Source organism: Hippocampus comes, unplaced genomic scaffold (assembly GCF_001891065.2).
Source record: "Hippocampus comes isolate QL1 unplaced genomic scaffold, H_comes_QL1_v1.1 scaffold293, whole genome shotgun sequence".
NCBI lineage: Eukaryota > Metazoa > Chordata > Actinopteri > Syngnathiformes > Syngnathidae > Hippocampus > Hippocampus comes.
In genome coordinates, this window is record NW_017806272.1 from 22,890 (window position 1) to 43,167 (window position 20,278).

Consider the following 20,278-nt stretch of genomic DNA (forward strand, 5'->3'; position numbering starts at 1 on the left):
TAAACAGCATGTCAGCGTCCAAGTTGTTGTGAGAGGTGGGGTCAGCAAGCTAGAATGGAAGCCAACACTGACATAATAATAACCCACACTTTACAAAATATAGGAGGTAGATTTTTGAAGTGGGTTTGTAAACATTTCTGTAGGCACGTGGCTGTTTGGACAATTTGCATATCAAGAAAGTATCAACTGGCACTTAATAGGATAAAGGCAGGAAAGGTGTTTTTTTTCCTTTTTAAATAAAAGAAATAGTGGTTTAACAGAGTGAGTAACTTGATTAGTGGTATAATTCGTTATGTTTGCTCACAATTCTAAGCAGGACTGGGGTCACTGGGGGGCTTCAGGTCTAATAAGTTGAAAAAAGAGGCCACTTGGTCAGGTAATTCAGCCAATACGCTTTGGGCAAGGGCAGCAGCTCCTGCCTGAAATGACAAAAACATTTTACTTGTCAATGTAAAAAAAAAAAACAAAAAAAACCAGAGGATAAATTGCATGGGAGTTCCAAAAAAGAAAAAAAAAACACACATTTTAAAAGTTCTACGGAACTCACATTTTGGAACTGTCTAAATGGAACAAACTGGACAATATCTCTCATGGCAGCCTCGCCTGCAGCCGAGCGCAAAAGTCCATCATCTCCATCCAAGAACTCCATGGCGCTGAAGTCGGCCCTGCCCACTCCCACGATAATAACCGACATGGGCAGACGCGAGGCTTTGACGATGGCGTCGCGAGTCTGATCCATGTCCGTGATCACGCCATCAGTGATGATGAGCAGTACAAAGTATTGCTGTAAAACATTTCGGCAAATGTAATTCTCAGTTGGATTAGCGCAGAAGGCACGAGATGCCAAAATGAACATGGACAACAAAATGCCAGATGAGACATCTCATCTTGACAACTCACGGAGGCACGATGCTGCTGTAAGGCTTGTTGGCCAAAATGGGCAACGTGGTTGATGATCGGGGAGAAGTTTGTTGGGCCGTAGAGCTTCACCTGCGGCAAACACTGCTGGTAGGCTTGCACAACCCCTGCAATGCCTAAAAAACATGCCAAAATCAAGACGAACGCTTTGGAGATCATGGCTACGTTACATTAGGTGTTGCATCCATTTCAACCAATAAGGTTGCCAAATAAGGTTCTTTGGTGGTTGCATCTATGTATGTGTGTTTATCAGTGTGTGTTGATGTGGCTCTGAGTTAAAAGTATTCGCTTTAGATTTTCATTACCTTCACAAAATGGATTCGAAGGGTTGAAGTTGACAGCAAACTCGTGGTTGACCTGGAAAATTCAATTCAGCCGATCCAATCCAGTACAAATCTCAAATGGTTCAAGTGAATGTGATATCACAACAACGAAATCAGGAAAAATAAAAAAAACAAACAAACACACACACACACACAAACACACAAAAAAAAAAAAAAAAAAATCACCTGCCACATCGGAGGGATCTGAGCTCCGAAGCCCAACACGGGGAACATTTTGTCACTGCACAAAAATACAACAAAGCATTAGATTACTGAATTTGAAAAGACTATAAATGGCTAGATTACAATGATTCCCCCATTTCTCAAAATCCAATGACACACAGACAACACCTTCTGTATTTGTTAAACGATTTTGTAATTCGAGTTCAGAACATTCAGGGGCCATCATATCATGGCCGTCCAACTATGAAATGACAATACAATGTTCTTTTACTTGCCTGGATGTAAAGCCTACTTACCTGTCATAGTCTTGGATGACATTACCAACTGCCGTGATCGCCGAAAGGTATTCATTATAGCCGTGGGGGTGGATGTAATGAAGGGACTGTGGAGTTTTGGGATCCCCATTGGAGGCTGTGAAGTCAATGGCGATCTGGCCCGCGCAGATAGATAACGAATATTACAAATATATCCCAAGATATGAATAACGTGCTGGACCAAAAAAAAAAATAATAATAATAATAAGAGATGTAACTCTCCACTCACGGTGAAGTTAATCTGACAGCTGCCAAAGATGTAATCAAGGAAAGTGTACTCCTTGACGATCTGCATATGCGTGTTTGCAACAGAAAATAATCAATTTTGTATTTGGGAAAAAAAGCACAGGTCGAAAATGAAATCATTTCAGGAGAGAATTACAGTACTAAACGTGGGTCAGAGAGCAAACAACATTAGTGAATACCTTGCACTGTTTGATGACGATAATGCCAGAGTTTTTGTAGCTCTTCTTGCGCTGCTTCTTCTTCCTATTGATGCATTCAAACTCAGCCTGGGCACGGAAAATATAAACGTCAAGTTGAAATTCATGTTGCACGAAAACAGAGAGTAATCTGCCTAAACCGTCTACAGACAACTCAATGGACACGGGGGATACTTTGTCATTTTTCACCTTGATTTATTTAGATTAATGCACTAAAACAAATCTATTATGAAGGTAATGACTTTGACATTACATACAAAGGGAAAGACTTTTCAAGAATATCGGGTGGCGAGCAGCCCTGAAACGGACCTTGAGATGGAGCAGGAAGTGGGGCAAACTATCGCCATTCAGACTATTTGCTCCTGAGACTTAATTACCTTTATTCATCGGCATCTAACATCAATTCCTAATTAGAGAATAAACGGCTAAAACGAGGCATCAAGGCACAAATAATCCTCTGGCCGTTGTTTGAACACCCTTGTTTTCAGATTCAGGTTGATCATGTTTGAGATGAGGGCAGAGTTTACCGCGTAAGTTTGCGATGCCTGCTGTATTTGGCTCAGTGTGGTCTGAAAGGATCCGATTAAGTTATGTGAGCCATTGCTCCTGTAGTCGTGGCAATCGACCTGGAAACAGAGTGTCACAGACAGGAAGATGCCAGTAAAAACGATGTTTCCCGATACGAGAAAAAAAAAAAACTAGCACACATTAGCCAGATGTTCTCTTTATCAGAGTTGAAAACAGTAGTAGAGACGCGTGGAGAAAACAGTCTCAAGAAATGAGACCGCAGCAATCAATATGCAATATGAATTAGCAATACACTGCACGTTCTACACCCAAAATATGGACTGCAATTGTCAATACCCTTATAGATTTCTCCACATCACCTCCACAGAGTGCCTGAATCGGGATTTGGAACGGTCTCCATACTGGGTTCAGGTTGTATTTTATCACCTGCACAATGAGACACCGTCACATTCATCGGGTAAATGCTCAAAAAGTCAACGTTCCAAAAACAACACGTTGTCAGTGGCATGTACCTCTGTCCTGTGAGCTAACAGCCATCCCGTTGCTGTCTCCTTGTAGAATTCCAAGAATGGGTCAGACTTGCCAAAAAAACTCTGCGGTTTTAGAACAAACAAGTCAAGGGAGGTTGAAACCCGCAGTTTGGAAAATTTTTCAATCGTGACGCACGATCTGCTGCACAGGTGCCCCAAATGTGCAAACACTGACATTTTGCAGAAGCCTGTTGGTATTTGCCATCTAAAAAACACTGATTTATTCTACGCTCACCCTTGGGTGCAAAAAGTTAATACCTGTTTGTCCAGTTGTCTACCTGCAACTTCAAATCGCATCACTCTGTTGTCCGTTCTTTCTTCTGCATGTATCTGTCATATATGGAAAAAGCATCGTCTTGACTGAAATATTTTTTAAAAGCAAATATGAGCTCTCAGAATCTGAATAATCACAGTAATTGTTCCAGCTCCTGCAGGCCTCTTGTCCTTCATGACAAGTGGTTTTGTTAGAGTCCTTGAAGACACAACCTGGACAGAAAAAAAAAAAAAATCACCACATAATCAGTCCACAGCGTCGCTGTCAATACCAACTTCTTAAAAAGTACAATGTCGCACAGTTATTTTTGGTGCATTGTTTTAACAGAAAGAAAAAAAAAACGATCTCTAAAGCAAACAGCATTTTACCTGTCCCAACGTGCACACCAGTTCCCCCAAGAAGTCAGCGTCTTGCAGACTGCAGCCGACATTGTCGTCAATGTCGAACACCTCAAACTTCAAGTTCTGCACTGTCTCAAAGTGGTAGTCAATGACAAATTCCTTGGAAAATTTGGGGTTGAGGCAGTTCATGATTCTCTCCGTCCGACCAACCTGAATCAAAATCATATCTCAAAGTCATCTTCTTGCACTGGGTGTAGTTTTAGGCAAACCAACAGGAATTGACCTCGTTTCAGATGCGTTCTAAAACAGACACCTAATAGGGATAATTGAGGTTAAAAACAATTACACTAACCTCCACCCAACTTGTTCCAGATGTGCTCATGTAAAACACACACAGTGGGTCAGACTTGGAGAGGACATCCATGTCAATCAGATTCTGACAGGAGAGGTTCAGGGCCACCCTGGTCACACAGTCGGGGACCCCAGGACGGGGAGTTCCAACTGCTGCCATCCCAGCTAAAGGATTGACATACGCAAGACCTGACAGAGACACTTAGAAACAACACAATAATAACACGAGTTAATGACTGACACACAAAACTGCTCGTTCGTGCCTGGGCGTACTGTATACGCTGTTCGCGAGATTGTAAATTCATGTTTTGTGTTATGTCACTGTAGTAGCCTGCAGCAAATAACACGCTTAACCGCATTCAAGATTGTAAAGTTATACGAAGGCAAAGCATGGGGATAGTTTGGATAATAATACCGTTAAGGGAATTCGGCTGACGCTTTAACCAAGTACTGAACTCGAAAAGAGCAGTTGACATAAAACTCAATGCTTTAATCCAACGAACAATATGCTGGATGTACTCGAAACGGACTGAGCTCAAATGTCAAACTCTGTGTATGGATGTGTCAAACTTAAGTAGAAGCAGTATTCAAACTGGGTGCGGTTTTAGGCAAGCAAAATTAAAAAATGAAAAAAAAAATCCAGGAATTTGAAGCGAACCCATTCTCGACAGCCCCGCTTAAACTTTGGCAGGAATGTTAAACCGATACAATTTCAATACAGTATGGCACGGTAAGGCCTGGACAAAATATATTTTACGGAACAATAAGTTTGTTTTCGCCTGTAACTCACGTCGCAGTGCAGCACTGAAGGGAAGGCTGGTGTGGAGAAGGGTCCAGCTGCTATTGCTGGTGTGTCGTGGGCGGTGCCCTGTGCGTTCGTTTTCTTCACCGGCTCACCCGTTTTACTCCTCATAAGCAAACCCACGAGGAAATACTGAAGTTTTTTTAAGTAATAAGTAACTTCAGGTTTTGAACGTGTTACTGCGGGTAGAAAATCTGGCGAGTCAAGTCTTTCCTTGGTTTATGCAAGTCATAAATCCAGTCATATTGTTACATTGCAACGCCCGCGTATGTCGTTAAAAAGATGACAGTCGTTTTAAGTTCACTCTTCCGTCGCTTTCCCCTGTACTGTGTGGTCTGTCACAGCTCATATTAAAAAATCAGCACAAATGCCAGGTTTATTTTCGAGAAAAATCTGACCAAGAATTTTTTTCAAAAGATTTTCCACCACTAACTTGACCAATAACCCGTGCAAAAAAATTCCAAGATGATTGATTCTGTCAGATTTTAATATAAAAAAAAACACACACACATTGTTAAGATTTTATTCACGTGACAAGATAATATTGTTTGCTCGTGACAAGTCCCATAACTATAAACACATGTGGGTTGGATACTTCACATGCAACAGTAACGGTGAGAATTTGGGGGTAAAAGAATTTGTTGTGCATTAAAAAAAAAAAGTAGTGACAATTGGCTAAAATGGAAAAAAGGTTAAAAGAGATCTAGATGAATAATAAATACAAGGCATTCGGGATTCATTTTAAGCAACATACTGCATCTCAGATCACTTTTATTCACTGTTTATGTTCGGAGGTTTCAACTTGTAAGAATTGAAGAAGGACGACACTTGTTCAGGCAGTTCTGCTAGGACACTGTGTGTAAGTGCCACACTGTTTCCCTGCAATGACAAATAAGAGAATTAATAGAAACATTGAATGGTCTTTCTTTACACTCTTTAAGGACTATGAGTGTCATGTGGGTTATGCAGAAGAAGCACACCCCAAATGCAATGAAACCCCAAAGGTCTAACACAAATCCCTTATGGGATACTATTCAGAAAGAGTTTGTTTACTTGGAAGAAAAGGTTTTGGGGTTTCTTTTTTTCCGGAAGCAACTGTTAACATAAGCAACTGTGTACATAACTAGAAAAAAAATTTGTATGATGATGGTGAACGTTATGTGTGGCTTGCTACTCACGCAGAAACTTCTGAAAGGCACAAACTGGACTATGTCCCGTGCAGCGGCTTCCCCACTGGGTGAAAGCAGCGGTTTGTCATCGCTGTCAAGGAACTCCATTTCGCGGAAGTCTGCGCCTCCGACACCCACTATGATGATGGACATGGGCAGGCGAGAAGCCTCGACGATTGCCGTGCGCGTCAAATCCATGTCTGTGATCACGCCGTCCGTGATGATGAGAAGCACAAAGTATTGCTGCAAGTGAAGAAGAGGGAAAACGTTGAGTAGACTTCCGGTGATTAAACATTGTCGCTAAAATGATCAAGGACAAGCACACACTTGGACCAAACGTGTCAATGAGCTACTTACTGCAGCTTTATTCTGGTAAAGACCTTGTCTGGCAAAACGGGCGACATGGTTGATAATTGGGGAGAAGTTGGTTGGGCCCCAAAGCTTCAATTGGGGCAGACACTGCTGATACGCACGCACCACACCCTCAATGCCTGCAATCACAAAAATTCTGCTTTAAGAGCAGCACCGAGGGAGAGGAATTCCCATAATACCCAACATGTTTTTGTCGCGTGAGAACTTACCATCGCAGTATGGATTTGATGGATTAAAATTGACCGGGAACTCATGGGAAACCTGCGTGCATTGGCAAAACAAAATTGAAAGTATTCCCTCGGAGAACCAACATCAAATTGTGTCACTATCACTGCAGGCATAAGTTCAAATGCAACCAGAGCTATAAACTGCTGTGAGGTTGCCGCTGGGGCGTCCAACTCATACGCCCGCTAACAGAAAAGTCACACCATGCATCTGTCAATACTCAAATTTGAGATCCAGTTTGAATATCTCATGAAATTCATGTGGTGTTTGTGCTGTATGCAGAACTGAGAACTGGATCAATCAACATGTCTTCCTGGATGATTTTTGTCCGCCTCCATATATACCTTCCACGCTGAAGGGATCTGGGCTCCAAACCCAAAAACTGGGAACTTCTTGTGACTAAAGAGAAATGCATACAGGTGTTAACACTCACTTGGATTCTCGTGTTGAGAATCCGGGATAGAACAGAGCTGGGATTGTACCTGTCATAGTCCTGGATCACATTGCCCACTGCCCAGATTGCAGACAGGTATTCATTATAGCCCTCGGGGTTGATATAGTGGAGGGAAGTGGGTAAATTGGGATCACCATTCGAACCAGTGAAATCAATGGCAATCTGGCCCAAGTTCATACAGAAAAAAAAGGAGGAGTTCAGACAAAAGTATTTGCAAAGTGAGAGATTTGCCTTGCTGTTGTGTACACTATACTGCACACCTCTTTATCAGTCAAATAATCATTCAGTTAGCCTCAAATTGCAATTTTTGTGTTGCAGCAGCATTGTGCCTCAGCGCACAAAGCAAAGTCCACAAATGCGTGGCTGGAAGAGGTTGTAGTGTGAAAAATTTGACTTGCCCAAAATATCTCTCCATAAAATATATTTTTTAAAATAACATAATGGAATCGAAACACACTGGTAAAAATTGTTTGGAGGGGGGGGAAGTAAACGTATGAGCTCACGGTGAAGTTCAGTTGGCAACCTCCCATGATATAATCCAGGAAGGTGTATTCTTTCTCCACCTGGGCCAGGTTAACATAAGAACATAAACCTTTGCACGATAATGCAGTCGACGTCGTGAAGAAGGGTTCAGCGAATCAATTACCTGACAGCGCTTTATGTAAATGACCCCAGAGTTTTGATAGTCTTTCTTCTTTAGCTTCTTTGGGTTAATGCAACCGAACTCAACCTGTCGTGAGAGGTCATGAGTCATATTATCAAACGAAGACGATAATGCAAAAACAAGTCACGGAACACCACGACGACTTGATGGGAGCTAAAATGTGCTTACAGGGGAGACGTGCGTTGCGGTTTGCATCTCGGCAAGGGTGGTTTTAAAACTTCCAATGAGCCTGTGGGAGCCACTAACATGATGGTCATAACAGTCAACCTGAGCACAAAAACACATTTCTTGAGATGCAGTCGTTAGAAAAATGTCACAAGAGTTTTTGTCATGCAAAATGTTTTTTTTTTTTTTTAAAGACAAAACCACAAGATACCATCTATTAAGTAATGCAATTTTGGAGCAGTTTAGCACCTGCTATTTAGCATTTTAGTAAACTCTCACAGTATTAGTCGACGACGCACAATGCCAACGGCGCGGATTTTAGTAAATTAAACCTAATCTGGTCAAACACAAACTCAGTAAGTGCAATACAAACAAAGTGAGGAGGGGGGGAAAAAAAATCAAAAAGGCAGACCTTTATGTGATGATGCCATGAACTGTGCAAACACACACACATCGCTCATCCAGCTGGGCTGCAAGTACCCTCTGGCGTTAAGTGTTGGAGCATTGTAAGATGAAGAGAAAATGCAATCAGGAGATATTAGTGTCATTAGTAGGTTGAATTAGCATGACATTTCAAATGGCAGCAAAATATTCATCCATCTCAGCATTGCTCTGGGGTAGTGGGTGCAAGAAAGGGACACGGCAATTCGAAATGAAGCCAAATATTTCACCTTTATAGTTGTTTCGGCATTTCCTCCACAGAGAGATCGCAAAGAGATGCGGAAGGGTCTCCACGTAGGGTTGAGGTTGTTATTTATCACCTACATCAAACAAATCCAAAGCGGGTGTAATGTTTCAAAGGAAGACAAGTGGGGAAGTCGTCGAGGCATGGGTACCTCTGTCCTGTGAGCCAGCTGCCATCCAGTGCCTGTCTGCTTGTAGAATTCCAGAAAGGGGTCTGACCACCAAAAAAACTGAGAACCCAGATCAGAGAAAAAGTCTCAGTCACTTTATGGCAACCGCAGAGAGTATTTGCGTGTTATGATCCTTGCTACCTTTTTATCAAGCCTGCATGCGGACACCTCAAAGTTTGCTACCCTGGTGTCTGATATTTCCTCAGCGGAGATCTAGAAAAAGAAAAAAAATAAATCAACCATTTTTTAATAATAATAATAAATTTGATTTATAAGCGCCTTTTATCATTAGAACACGGTCGTAATCCTCTGCAAAATGTGTATTCTGTACATCATTTCCTTAATATTTCTACCTGTGGTATGCCGGTTAACTATTATAATCATGAAAGATTTAAGTTTCCATAGCTGACGTCATAAGGTTGTTCGAGAGTGAGCAAACCAGTTGAGACCGAATCAACGGCACCTCTATTGATCACAGCTGAGCAGTGCAATCCACTGGAGTCAATCGCTGTTCGATACTTACCGTGATAGTACCACGACCTGCAAGCCTCCCATCCTTCAACATTAACGGTCGAGTCATCTGCTTGTTAGAAACAATCTGGGCACATGACGAGTAGCACCGCATAATTAGGGAAAAGGTCGGAAGAATGACACGATCGTCTTGAATTGACGAGATGAAGCTTACCTGGCCAAGAGTGCATTCGAGCTCCCCGAGAAAATCATCATCTTCCAGGTCGTAGGTGTCGTTGTCTATGTCATACACGCAAAACTTGACCCTCTGCACTGTCTCGAAATAATAGTCGATGACAAACTTCTTTGCGAACCTTGGATTCAAGCAGTTCAGGATCATCTCAGTGCGCCCTAACTGATGCACCAGGAAAAGCAAACGTGAAAAAAAACTCATCTGATGTGTTACAAGGAATTAATTGCATCCATGGTGCATACTCTATGCACAAAATCAAACATCATGCTCGCAAAAATATATAGAACTTCACAGAATGTCATCAACAGGTGGCGAGAGTACTGTGCAGACCTCGTGCCAACGTGAGTCTGAGGAGTTAATATACAAGGCACACAAGGGATCAGACTTTGAGAAGACATCCATGTCCATGAGGTTCTCGCAGGAGATGGTCAGCTCCACCCTGCTGGGCCAGTAGGAGGTCCCAGTCGGAACCCCACCAATCGGGACCCCACCCGAAGCCATGGCAACTGGTTGATGACCTCAGGAATGCAACACACATTAAGTAAGCGATGGAGATTGGCATTTGGAAAAAAAAAAAAAACAACAAACAAATGCAACCGCTGCACTACATTGACCCGGTGGCCACTAGGGGGTCTCAAAAAAACCGTGACGCTCGGCTGTGCCTGCTGGGACTGCAAGCTCGATTTTACCGTCATACTGTATATACATTGGGAGGTTGCAGTATCATGATTCCCCACACAAATTCATATAATGGCATGGCAGCTTCAAAACACGCTTCAACGAGTCGACGACAGCTGAGTGGGTGTGGCCATGTCTCGATACAGCTGTCAAGCCCCCACTGGGGACATTAAACACAGCTTACAAGTTCAACTATTATGTACTTACTTATTTAAAATTACTTGTCTGGTTGTTCTTGAAATATCCTCGTTTGTTACCGTTGGTAATACTTACGAGACATAGAACGTGTGTGGGCTGCATCTGACACGCTCAGAAAGCAACCAGTGGGCAGCACTCGTCACCAGTCTCTGTGGACGTTTTATCATCTCATTAAAAAGAGTAAAATTATGTCGTGTTGACTGGTGTACTCTTGTTAATTCAAGTTGAGTTCTGCAGTGCCACAGAAACTTACATGTACAAAATATTCATCATGAAGAGAAAAAAAATAACGGGAAAAATAGTGGCTTGTTTCATATCGGTTGCATTTCGGGAGCGCACCGACTCTTTGTGGTGCGTTCAGGAGCTAATATAAAGTCCGTGCGTGTTTTAATTTGCCAACACTGACGTCAGTAAGTTGTAAGGATAATTAGATAATTTCATTGATCTGGCATTTTTCACAAAGGACTCACAAAACCTTGATATATGATATTTTGGAAATTAACAAAATAATAGCATCATGGAAACAAGGGCCTGAAGTATTTGTCACTTTAGTCACTCAAAAGGAGCATGTAGTGGGCTCACAATGTCATCTCAGAATTACTTTTATTTCATCAGGGTTGATTCCACCTGTCCGTTCATCTTCAGAGTTACATAAATGAGTGTACAGTATATACATAGTATACCAAGACAAATATTTACAGAAAACTGGTCAAATATAAACTCAAAAAATAGCAAAACATACAAGTTGATTCTACTAGTAAATCCATTTTCATTGTTACATTACAGCAGGTCAAATAAACTGCATACAGACAATTTATGAAATATAGAGAAGTCCATTAGAAGGGAAGAAACTGTTTTGCGGTTCAGGTGTTTGTTGACCCTGATGGATCAGGGGTGGCACTATACCGGGGCTAAGGCTTTATAGAAATCTGTTCAGCCCAGTTCAGACCCACCAGCACTTTATTTGATATTCTAAAATATATTTCTAAATTATTTTCTCAGCCCTCTTTCAGCCCCGAGAGGGAAAAAATAAATCCTGGAGCCATCCCTGGGGTGGATATTTTGTCCCATCAGTTTGCACAATAAGCACACATTAGATAATTTGATACAAAAATACATATTTGTCATTATATTACCGTAATAATGTATCACCATATGTATATGCTTTAAAACGGTTACATGAATTCCAAGAAGCTTTAAAACGGTTACATGAATTCCAAGCAGAAGTATACATGAGGAACATGAAGCAATTTACATAGAAATCAAACTAATCCAGAGTTAGATGCTCGATTTTGACATGAAAATTAATCTCAGCAAAAACCGGCCTTTTCGTCGCGCAATACATGACGTTACTTATCCCAATGTATTTTAACTTGCTTTATTCAAAAAAGTAGCTTTGCGCTCAAAATATGGCAAATTCCAAGTAGCAAATTGTGTCGATTAGACATTCATGTGTCGTCTCACATATTAAAAATGGGTTTATATCGGAAGGTGACAGTATCACTATAGAATTGATACTGGCATATTGTATACTGTACAGGAAGGTATATCCATAATACGTCGCAATACTGATATTTATTTTCACCCCCGAGCCAATGATTCTTAAGCTGTTAAGTACATCTCACTTTGGCACAACCAACACGCTGCCTCGGCTGGTGTCCATGAAAAAAACTTCTAAAATGTCATTTTAAAAGGAATACCGGTATGCAGACCTGCTTGTGCTTAATCTGTGGATTGTGTTGATACAGATATTGGAAGAGAGGTTTAACTGGAAAAGACCGCCCCCCTCCCCAAAAAAAGGAGCTTCTTGATGTCTCATCACAAAAGAAAACAGGACAGATGTTTAGAATCCACCATCTGGAGGACACCACTAAACTAGAATTGTAGCTCATCACCAAAACTGAGACACTGGAGGAGGTCACCACCTCTTGAATGTGATGCAGCGGACAGGGTCTCAACATGAGGCAGTGGTCCAGAGAGCTTTTCCTTACTTAGCGACTGGATGGACCCTAATTTCTGACTCTGACTCCTAACGGAAGTCTCAAAGTCCACCAATGGCGCTTGGATCTCCGTGTCTTGACTCAGTAGTCTGGAGGACTCTGATTTGTGATGATGAACAGTGAGGGGATTGAATACTTGTTTTGTTTTCTGACTCTGCACGGACGTCGTCATTTGGGTCTTTTCCTTAACACCGAGTGCGACGGAGGAAGGTGCCTCAAGAAGTCGCAGCGGTACCTGATTGAGCGCCTCCTGTTTTATGGTCTCTGCCACCAACGTCTGACAGTGTGCGATGAGGCGTGGTTGTATCTCTTCCTTTGCGTCAAGATGCTCCAGTGCTAATTGGATGGGTTTGTTGAGAGGCTTCGAGGGGCCGGCTGTTACTGTGTGACCCTGCACAGCCAGGTCCACCTGGGTCTCTACCTTTATGTTTCCCGTCAGCGCAGGACCTTCGAACACCTTGATGATGAGCTGCTGCGATTCCCCTATGCTCAGGGGCTTGGTATACTCCTCAGCCTCGGTAAGCAACGGCAGGCCCTGAGGCTCAAAATGCTCCAGTAACAACTGGAACCCATCTTCGACACTCTGAAGCTCAATCTGAGAAGCAGGGGAAAGAAGCATGCAATCCAGGAGATTCAGTGCATGGTCGTTCTCAAGAGTTTCTCCTTGAGGTTGCCCATCGGGAGCAATTGAAAGTTCATTTTTGCCACACGGCATCTGCATGAATTTCTTTTCTTCAATCAGTGCTTCCACAGACTCTTCTGAATCGAGGGCGGAAGGGGGCTGCGAGTTGTAATGCATTGTTTCGGAAGAGGAGTCCAATTCATCACATGCCATGATGTCCTTTTGGACTGTAGAAAGGCACATGCTATTGGTATGTGCAACTTCAGGATCTGGTGTATCCTCTGCAAAGAGATCAAGAGGAGAACTATCTTTTCCACTTGCTCAAACTACAGCAACACTGCATCAAACAAGAATGGCTGCCATGTTGTCAAAATTCTGCCCAAGGAAATGCGGTTTTACTCTAACAATGTGGCGGGCTAGTTTGTGGTGATGTGTGGTGACGTACTTGAAACACCAGTTTGTACTTTACTCTTTCGCCGCTTCCTGCGTTTCCCCTGAAAAAAAAAGAAAACACCCCCTTCAGCATATCCCACAATCAAAGCAAACATTTCCATTCCCGTCATCATCATGCGAGTCGCAGACGCTCATGTGCAACTAACATAGTTTTCACAGGTGGACCAACGAGGATAAAGCTGAGCGTGCCGCCGTTTCTGCGCATCTGCTTCTTCGTAGTATTTGTCCCTGTCCGCCTGTGGTAGCAACTTCCACTGTGAACGCACAAAAAACACAAACAAAAAACACAAACATGTTCAAAAAGGACGTCTGCTCGGGCTAAATACCAAATCAGCACATATTTACAAAAGACTGGAATGCACACAAATTCAGTGATGTGTCATAATAGACATTTTGCAAATGAGCAGAAGTAAAGTCAAAGTAGTTGAAGGTAAATATGGCTCGAAAAAGGATTGATGATGATGTTGACATGTAATTACTTAATCCAGTCACAAACCACACAATGCGGATTGAGCTCTGCGTCTCCCCCACTCCAATTAAAAACCAATTTTACATAGTTGAAATCATTTTTTTCCTCACTGTCTCCAAGCGGGGCTCCGTGATCACGGGGCTCCGGCAGTAGCCACTGTCAGCAACTGCTTGGCTCGCTCTCGTCCTCTTAGCGCTGTTTTAGCTTGGACAAAGGAACCAGGACGAGCATGAGCTATCAACAAACTGTTGCTTTCAAAACACAGGATTATACCGTCGGACGTAATCGCGCCGAAACGACCACTGCATCCCGCACGACCGTCTGCCTCCATCTCCCCAGCGTAACGCAGTCCCTGCCGTTTCCGTTCTCACCGCTGCTTAAGCGATTCCCTCGACAAAACCATAAAGCGCACTCGGTCATGACCTCAGAGAAAATCCGAAATGACAGAACTCATGGAACAATCTTGCTCAGCAAAACACGTTCTTTGCCCTACAACAGTGATTCTCAAAATGTGGTAGCAGTACCACCGGTGATGTTGGCTCCCTCTAGTGGTGTGTAAAAAGAATCACTGCATTAAACGTAAACACAGTGCATGATACAGTGCTTTAGACTTTTTTATTGCCTAAAAAAACCTATATACTTTAAGAATATACACTACTGTATGTTAATATTTGTCGTTAGTGGTAGTGAGTTTGTTTTTTTTTTTTTCTTTAAGATGGTACTTGTTAGGTTGTGTAAAATGCTTGGGAGAACCAGCACCGACCAGACTGGTTCCAGAGTTTATGTCTACTTGGGACTTCCTAGAATCTTTCCATTGTACACAAGACCTCCACAACTAACTGATGTACTGATTGTACTCAATATGGGCATAATGCATGTTGCGTGTGGGGTGTCAGACACTCATCAAGTACTTGGTTCTGCCATTTGATGAGTCTGTTGAAGGTCCAATGAGTCCAGTTCTAAAGATGCTCCTTGACAAGTGTCTTTAGAAGAACCGTCAGTGTTATGTACAGTCCCCTCCAAAAGTTTTGTTTTTGTTGTGTAGCGAAGACATTTGGGTTTCAGGTCAAAAGTAGGATAGGAAATAAATGTCATTTAATGCAATTCACATTTTTGGTTTTCACCTGTGAAAATTGCATCTGTTGTTCAGCGATGAAGACCAGAGCGGTGTCTACGGGGGTGGGGCAACCAGAAAATCAAAGTGAGCTATTGCACAAACAGTAGGCAGAGCCCATACAACAATTTGGAATGCCCCGAAAAAAATAACTAAATAAAAATACTGCTGTACTGAGCAACAGACATCAAACAGGTCAGAGAAGAAACATCAAGTCCATTCCACAAGATGAAAACCACTCATCCGGCAAAATGAATCGGGAGGCCAGATTGGATTTTGCAGATATCAGTCAAGAGATCCAGCCACTCACCTTTTTAAACAAAATAGGATGGACCTATGATTTTACCAAAGTGATAAAATGTCCAAAGTATGAAGGAAGAAAGGATGTGCTTATGATTCAAAACACACACAAGCTTATCTGTGAAGCGCGGTGGGGGTACTGTAAGGCATGGCTGCTTCCAAAACGGGTTCACCATACTGTATATTGACAATGGAGCTCATGACAGTAGCAGCAGAATGAATTCTGGTGTCTACAAAACCATTTTGCCAGGCAATTTCCAAAAAAAAAAACGCTTTCAAACTCATCGGAAGAAGCTTCGTCATGCAACAGGACAAAGACCCAAAAGACATTGCCAACACAACAAAGGACTCAATCAGAAGGGAAAGAAGCTGCAGTGAAGGCCTTGAAAAGCATTTCAACCAAAGCCTGCCACAAGGCCCAAGTCACTGGGTCGCAGGCGCTATGCAGTTCTTGCAAGTGAGGGTTATTCCACCAAATATTAAGTGTTAGTCAATTTAATCATGTCCATGTCAATACTTTTGCTGAAAATAAAAAGCCGGACTCATTTTCGTCTTTTGATCTGAAGCCCGCAGGTCTTCAAGATACAACAAAAACTAATGAATTGACCGTGCCGGTCCAATACTTTTGGAGGGGACTTGGACGTGACATTTGACTGAGTGCCGTACGTTTCCTGAGCGTTCCTCCAACAGGTCATAACCTACCATTTTTCCGAGGGCCACATGAACAGATGCACTGTCTCTCTTTTCCAGTTGCATGGTGACTACTTCTCTGTACTTGTTTGCAAACAACATAAAGGCATTCGGCGGCTTCTTGATGTAGGGTCGCTCCCGCACATGCTCAGTCTTCCTTGTGTTACTGAAATTAAGGGCACAAAACGGGTGTCTTTTAGGGAACGTTGTCGGAGTCAAATGAAGCGTGGTACCAATCTCAAAGTCTCAAAAGGGGCGTGCACATTTATGCAATTACATGAAGTTGCGGTTTCTTTTTATTCTTTTTAGTGCTAGATGTTACATTCATTGTGGGGAAACATTTTGAAATCATTTAAATTGGTCTCAATTTTGATGGCACAAAAATGTGGCATTTAGGGGTGAGTAGCCATTTTTATATCCACTAAACACACACACACACACCCACACACACAAATAAAAACACATCGACAGTTCATGAGCCAGTATGGAAATGTTTGTGCAAACAAAGCTTACATAGTTGTGAAGAGGTTTTGCGGAGGAGCTGCAGACATTAAAGGATGCACCTGCTCAAACAAAATTTCTCCATTCCTGCGTCGACGGGAATAGAAAGACTGTGATGACGTGAATCAGGTTTTAATTTCAGTAGTCCTTTGTAAGGGTTTCACTCACATAAAACCAACAGGTACCATCTGCGGGGCCCCGGGCGTCATCATCATGCCTGATGGCGCCCTTATCTGAAACGGGAGATTTTGAATTTAACTGATTCACTCAACTGTTTTCAAGCACGCAGTGCAAAAAAAAATAATAAAGAGATGAAAAATGAAGATTCGGGTGATTATAACATACTGAAACACTATGCACTTCCTGTCCAAAAATGGACAGGAAATTATACGCTTTCACCATGACCTAACAAATTCTCCATCAAGTCACTCAATCAGAAATACAAAGTTGGTCTCATACCATTTGTTGAGGATGCGGACCGAGGACGTTTTGAACAGGCCATTGATGCGGCAGTTGCTGCTGTTCAAAAGTAAAGTAAAATTATTACACATTCCCTGTTCGATCTCGGTGGCTATACACACGAATCTCAGCAATCTTAGATCTGAAATGTAACCGAGGTTGTTTCTTGCGAGAAGAGAAACCTGCCCATGCATGCGGAGACGACCGATCAGTTTGTGCACAAGGAAACCGAAGCTGGAACTATTGCAGCCTAAACGTTCACAAAAATAAAAGCCACGATAAAAACAAAGTAGAATTGAAAAAGGGGGAAATCTTTCATCTAGACTATTCTCAATGCCACATGTATTTGTCTTCTGGTAACAAGTCGCTTTCAATCCAAAAATGTTTTTTTCCGAGAAAACCATTACTTATGAGGTAATAATGCTCGTCCCCTAGATGATATTTGGGAAGACGTTGTACGACTTACCTGACTGTGATTATGGAAACCGGCATGACTATTAAGGTGCACCGGCGGTCTGATCTGCTGCGGTACATTGTACATGTTCGGGCCCGTCATCATTGTAGCTGGCTGGGAAAAACGAGGCCCCACGGGGAAAGTGGGCAGCATCGGCCTCGGATGGCATTCTGGCCTGATCGGGTGCATTTTGATCCAGTTTCAGTGAGAAATACAGATCTTGATCCGAAGCGCTTGTCATTTATCAATTAGAAAAAAGACTGTGGCGGTCATGCAAGATTTAATTCTGCAAAAAAGGATCATTTTTGTTTTTCTGTATTTTGCATAATTTTATGGAGCCGTTAGCCATTCGTTCCACAGCTTGTATCGAAGATGGATGGATATGGATTATGTAACATCATGTCTGACAGTAGTGATGAATCCTTGTCAGCATGATGTAGTAGTGACATTTCAAGGACACCGCAAACAACTTAGAGCAATTACATCTGTCAAAGCCTCCAAAGACTGTTCCAATTGCCATGCCATTGAACTTTTACCCGCAGGAAACCACAATCGTTCATATCAATTATTTTAAAAACCCGTGCTAAACCGGTAACCTGTTCATTCTGTACACCTTGCATCTTGGACATATCATCTACCACCGTGCCGCCTCAATATTCCATCCCCACCAAACCAGGCATCTCACTCGGCACTACTCCTCCAAACTATCGTCTAAAATTGCCTTTTCATGTTAAAACCTGGATGATCACACACTTCCACCAACCAAACTGCATTAAAACCTGGATGATCACACACTTCCACAAACCAAACTGCAATAAATCCAAAGTCCTCTCCTCGACCCGGGACATCTCCCGCACCACCTATGTGCTGCCGTCCCCCATCTCCCTCGAACGTTTGACCAAAATATCAAACATACACAGCGTTATCCACTCCTGCTCATCACCTAAAAAGCAGTACGATAACCTCGCCTGCTCCGCCATCCCTCCTCAAAACCCATGTCCTGCACAAACCCAATGAAACCCCCTCCCAGAGGACATCAGAAAGCCACTACTTACACATTTCAATCCAAACAAAGACTCACCTCTTCAAACCTGATCACTCGCCCCATTTTGTCATGCAAAACCCATTTATTACCCATCCACAATTTTCTGCATAGCTTGTCTTCAGAGGTTGCTGGTGAGCTGGCGCCGATGCCGGCTGACCATTCACACTTACATTCACACCCACAGTATGGTCAATTTAGAGCATGGATGTCAAAATTCAAAATAATTCAGGGGCATCATACAGCCTAATTTGGATGTCAAGTGTAAATGTGAAATCTATGTTGCACTGTATCAATGAAAGGCAATGCAAGTACATTGAGAACATATTTATATTGAATGAACTATCTTTTTACAAACAAGAACAACCTCAGATTTCTCAAGAGCAACGTGCAATAAACTTCATTTTATCATCTACATATGTGCATTATGACTTATAACAGGGATTGCATAGGTTTTTCACCTTTCAATTAATCGTTTTTCGCAGTGGATAAAGAATGCACCCGTCAGTTACGAAACTGATTACGTCGTTACGTAACTGTCGCGCAGCAAGCCGTCAATTACGTCGCTGCTATGTTGGACGTAAGCAAGCTTTCAGCATGTTTATGGTGCTGGTTGTCGTCGGCGACGTTTTACAGGCCTCTATGCACTAACCCGACGTCGGTCACGTTCAGCGGCTATCGCTTGGTATCGGCACGTACCGCCGGAAAGGTGATCACGTACGCCGCGATGTCGACTTCTACGTACCTTGTGCGCATGCGTGCGAATCCATACCATCGGCATCGGTCGTCCGGTCCACATTTCAAACCAGAAGCTCGGCGGCCGCAGTAGAACAAAGCGTAAACTAAGCAATTAATATTTATTGTAGCCAAAAAAAAAAACAAAAAACACATGAAATTAACATAATAGAAACATGACATATATAAAATATGTCTAGGGAACAAACGGGACAGCAAAAAAGGACTTTTTGTTAGTCACAAGTCTCATAAAAGGAGACCGTATCAATGTGAAAGTATGTACAGGTAGGTTTCTGATTGCCATTCTCGACTAAAAAATATATAGCCCTGGGTGTTAAGTAGTTATGAAAACGGCATCTTCATTAACATACTTTGATTTAAAAAAAAAATCTAAAAAAGTGACACAAAATATGGAATGAAAGGAGAGAGCATTTTTCTGAAACAGCACAGACCTTGTTCCAAATTTGATGTTGAGTCAAACATTACCAATCTCCATCTCTAAAATACATGGGAGGGAAACAGGATAGGGTAAACGCATGAACTTATTTTTTAGAGTATTTTAATTTCTGCAGTTATTGCATCAAATAGAATGTCATATTGTATTGGCGCAATTGGAAATTTCTAAGCATGAAAGAATTCTGAGTAAGATGTATTCCGTTGCTGTCAAATAAATGCCTTACTACAAGCGCCTATTTTTCTAAGGAAACAAAGGGATTTATTTTCATACCGGGATTTGTTTTTGTACAAAATATATTTGTTGTTCCATATTAGGTATTCAACTCAAAATTTTGCTGCTGTAAATTGTGATTTTCTCCATTGTGAGACAAATAATGATTTTCTTCTTCTTGAACACTTGGCTGATGACAACCTCTGCAATTTGTATAGTTTGAGCACGCGAAGGAGAATCCAGACGCTGAAATGGAGCAGCCTTGATGCAAACAAGCTAATCA

General features: G+C 42.1%; 2 protein-coding genes across 5 annotated transcripts; both read right to left on the bottom strand.

Annotated features, from left to right (window-relative positions):
* Positions 1-302: 302 nt before the first annotated feature.
* Positions 303-10,815, bottom strand: LOC109507811 (uncharacterized). The gene is made up of 32 exons (XM_019857473.1): positions 10,499-10,815; positions 9,944-10,131; positions 9,596-9,775; positions 9,434-9,508; positions 9,052-9,123; positions 8,893-8,970; positions 8,728-8,817; positions 8,060-8,158; positions 7,874-7,957; positions 7,731-7,790; positions 7,256-7,389; positions 7,118-7,172; positions 6,758-6,809; positions 6,534-6,667; positions 6,186-6,419; positions 5,781-5,886; positions 4,996-5,073; positions 4,207-4,406; positions 3,882-4,064; positions 3,651-3,725; positions 3,498-3,569; positions 3,222-3,302; positions 3,046-3,135; positions 2,709-2,807; positions 2,164-2,250; positions 1,968-2,027; positions 1,721-1,854; positions 1,428-1,482; positions 1,224-1,275; positions 901-1,034; positions 548-784; positions 303-419 (listed from the first exon to the last, which is right to left on the bottom strand). The coding sequence occupies exons 2-32, from the start codon at positions 10,112-10,114 to the stop codon at positions 309-311; spliced, it is 3,372 nt and encodes a 1,123-aa protein (XP_019713032.1). The 5' UTR covers positions 10,115-10,131; positions 10,499-10,815; the 3' UTR covers positions 303-308.
* Positions 10,816-11,075: 260 nt separating this feature from the next.
* On the bottom strand, positions 11,076-19,739 carry LOC109507825 (uncharacterized). 4 transcript variants are annotated; one of them, XM_019857508.1, is made up of 9 exons: positions 18,633-19,739; positions 17,564-17,726; positions 17,098-17,157; positions 16,807-16,871; positions 16,651-16,725; positions 16,150-16,303; positions 13,711-13,818; positions 13,557-13,605; positions 11,076-13,392 (listed from the first exon to the last, which is right to left on the bottom strand). In XM_019857508.1, the coding sequence occupies exons 2-9, from the start codon at positions 17,702-17,704 to the stop codon at positions 12,365-12,367; spliced, it is 1,680 nt and encodes a 559-aa protein (XP_019713067.1). In that variant the 5' UTR covers positions 17,705-17,726; positions 18,633-19,739; the 3' UTR covers positions 11,076-12,364. The 4 variants fall into 4 exon arrangements, with proteins under 4 accessions (XP_019713067.1, XP_019713065.1, XP_019713063.1 ...); XM_019857506.1 differs by lacking the exon at positions 18,633-19,739 and adding an exon at positions 18,331-18,626 and having other exon boundaries at positions 17,098-17,154; positions 17,564-18,288; XM_019857504.1 differs by lacking the exon at positions 18,633-19,739 and adding an exon at positions 18,331-18,626 and having other exon boundaries at positions 17,564-18,288.
* Between the last annotated feature and the right edge of the window lie 539 nt (positions 19,740-20,278).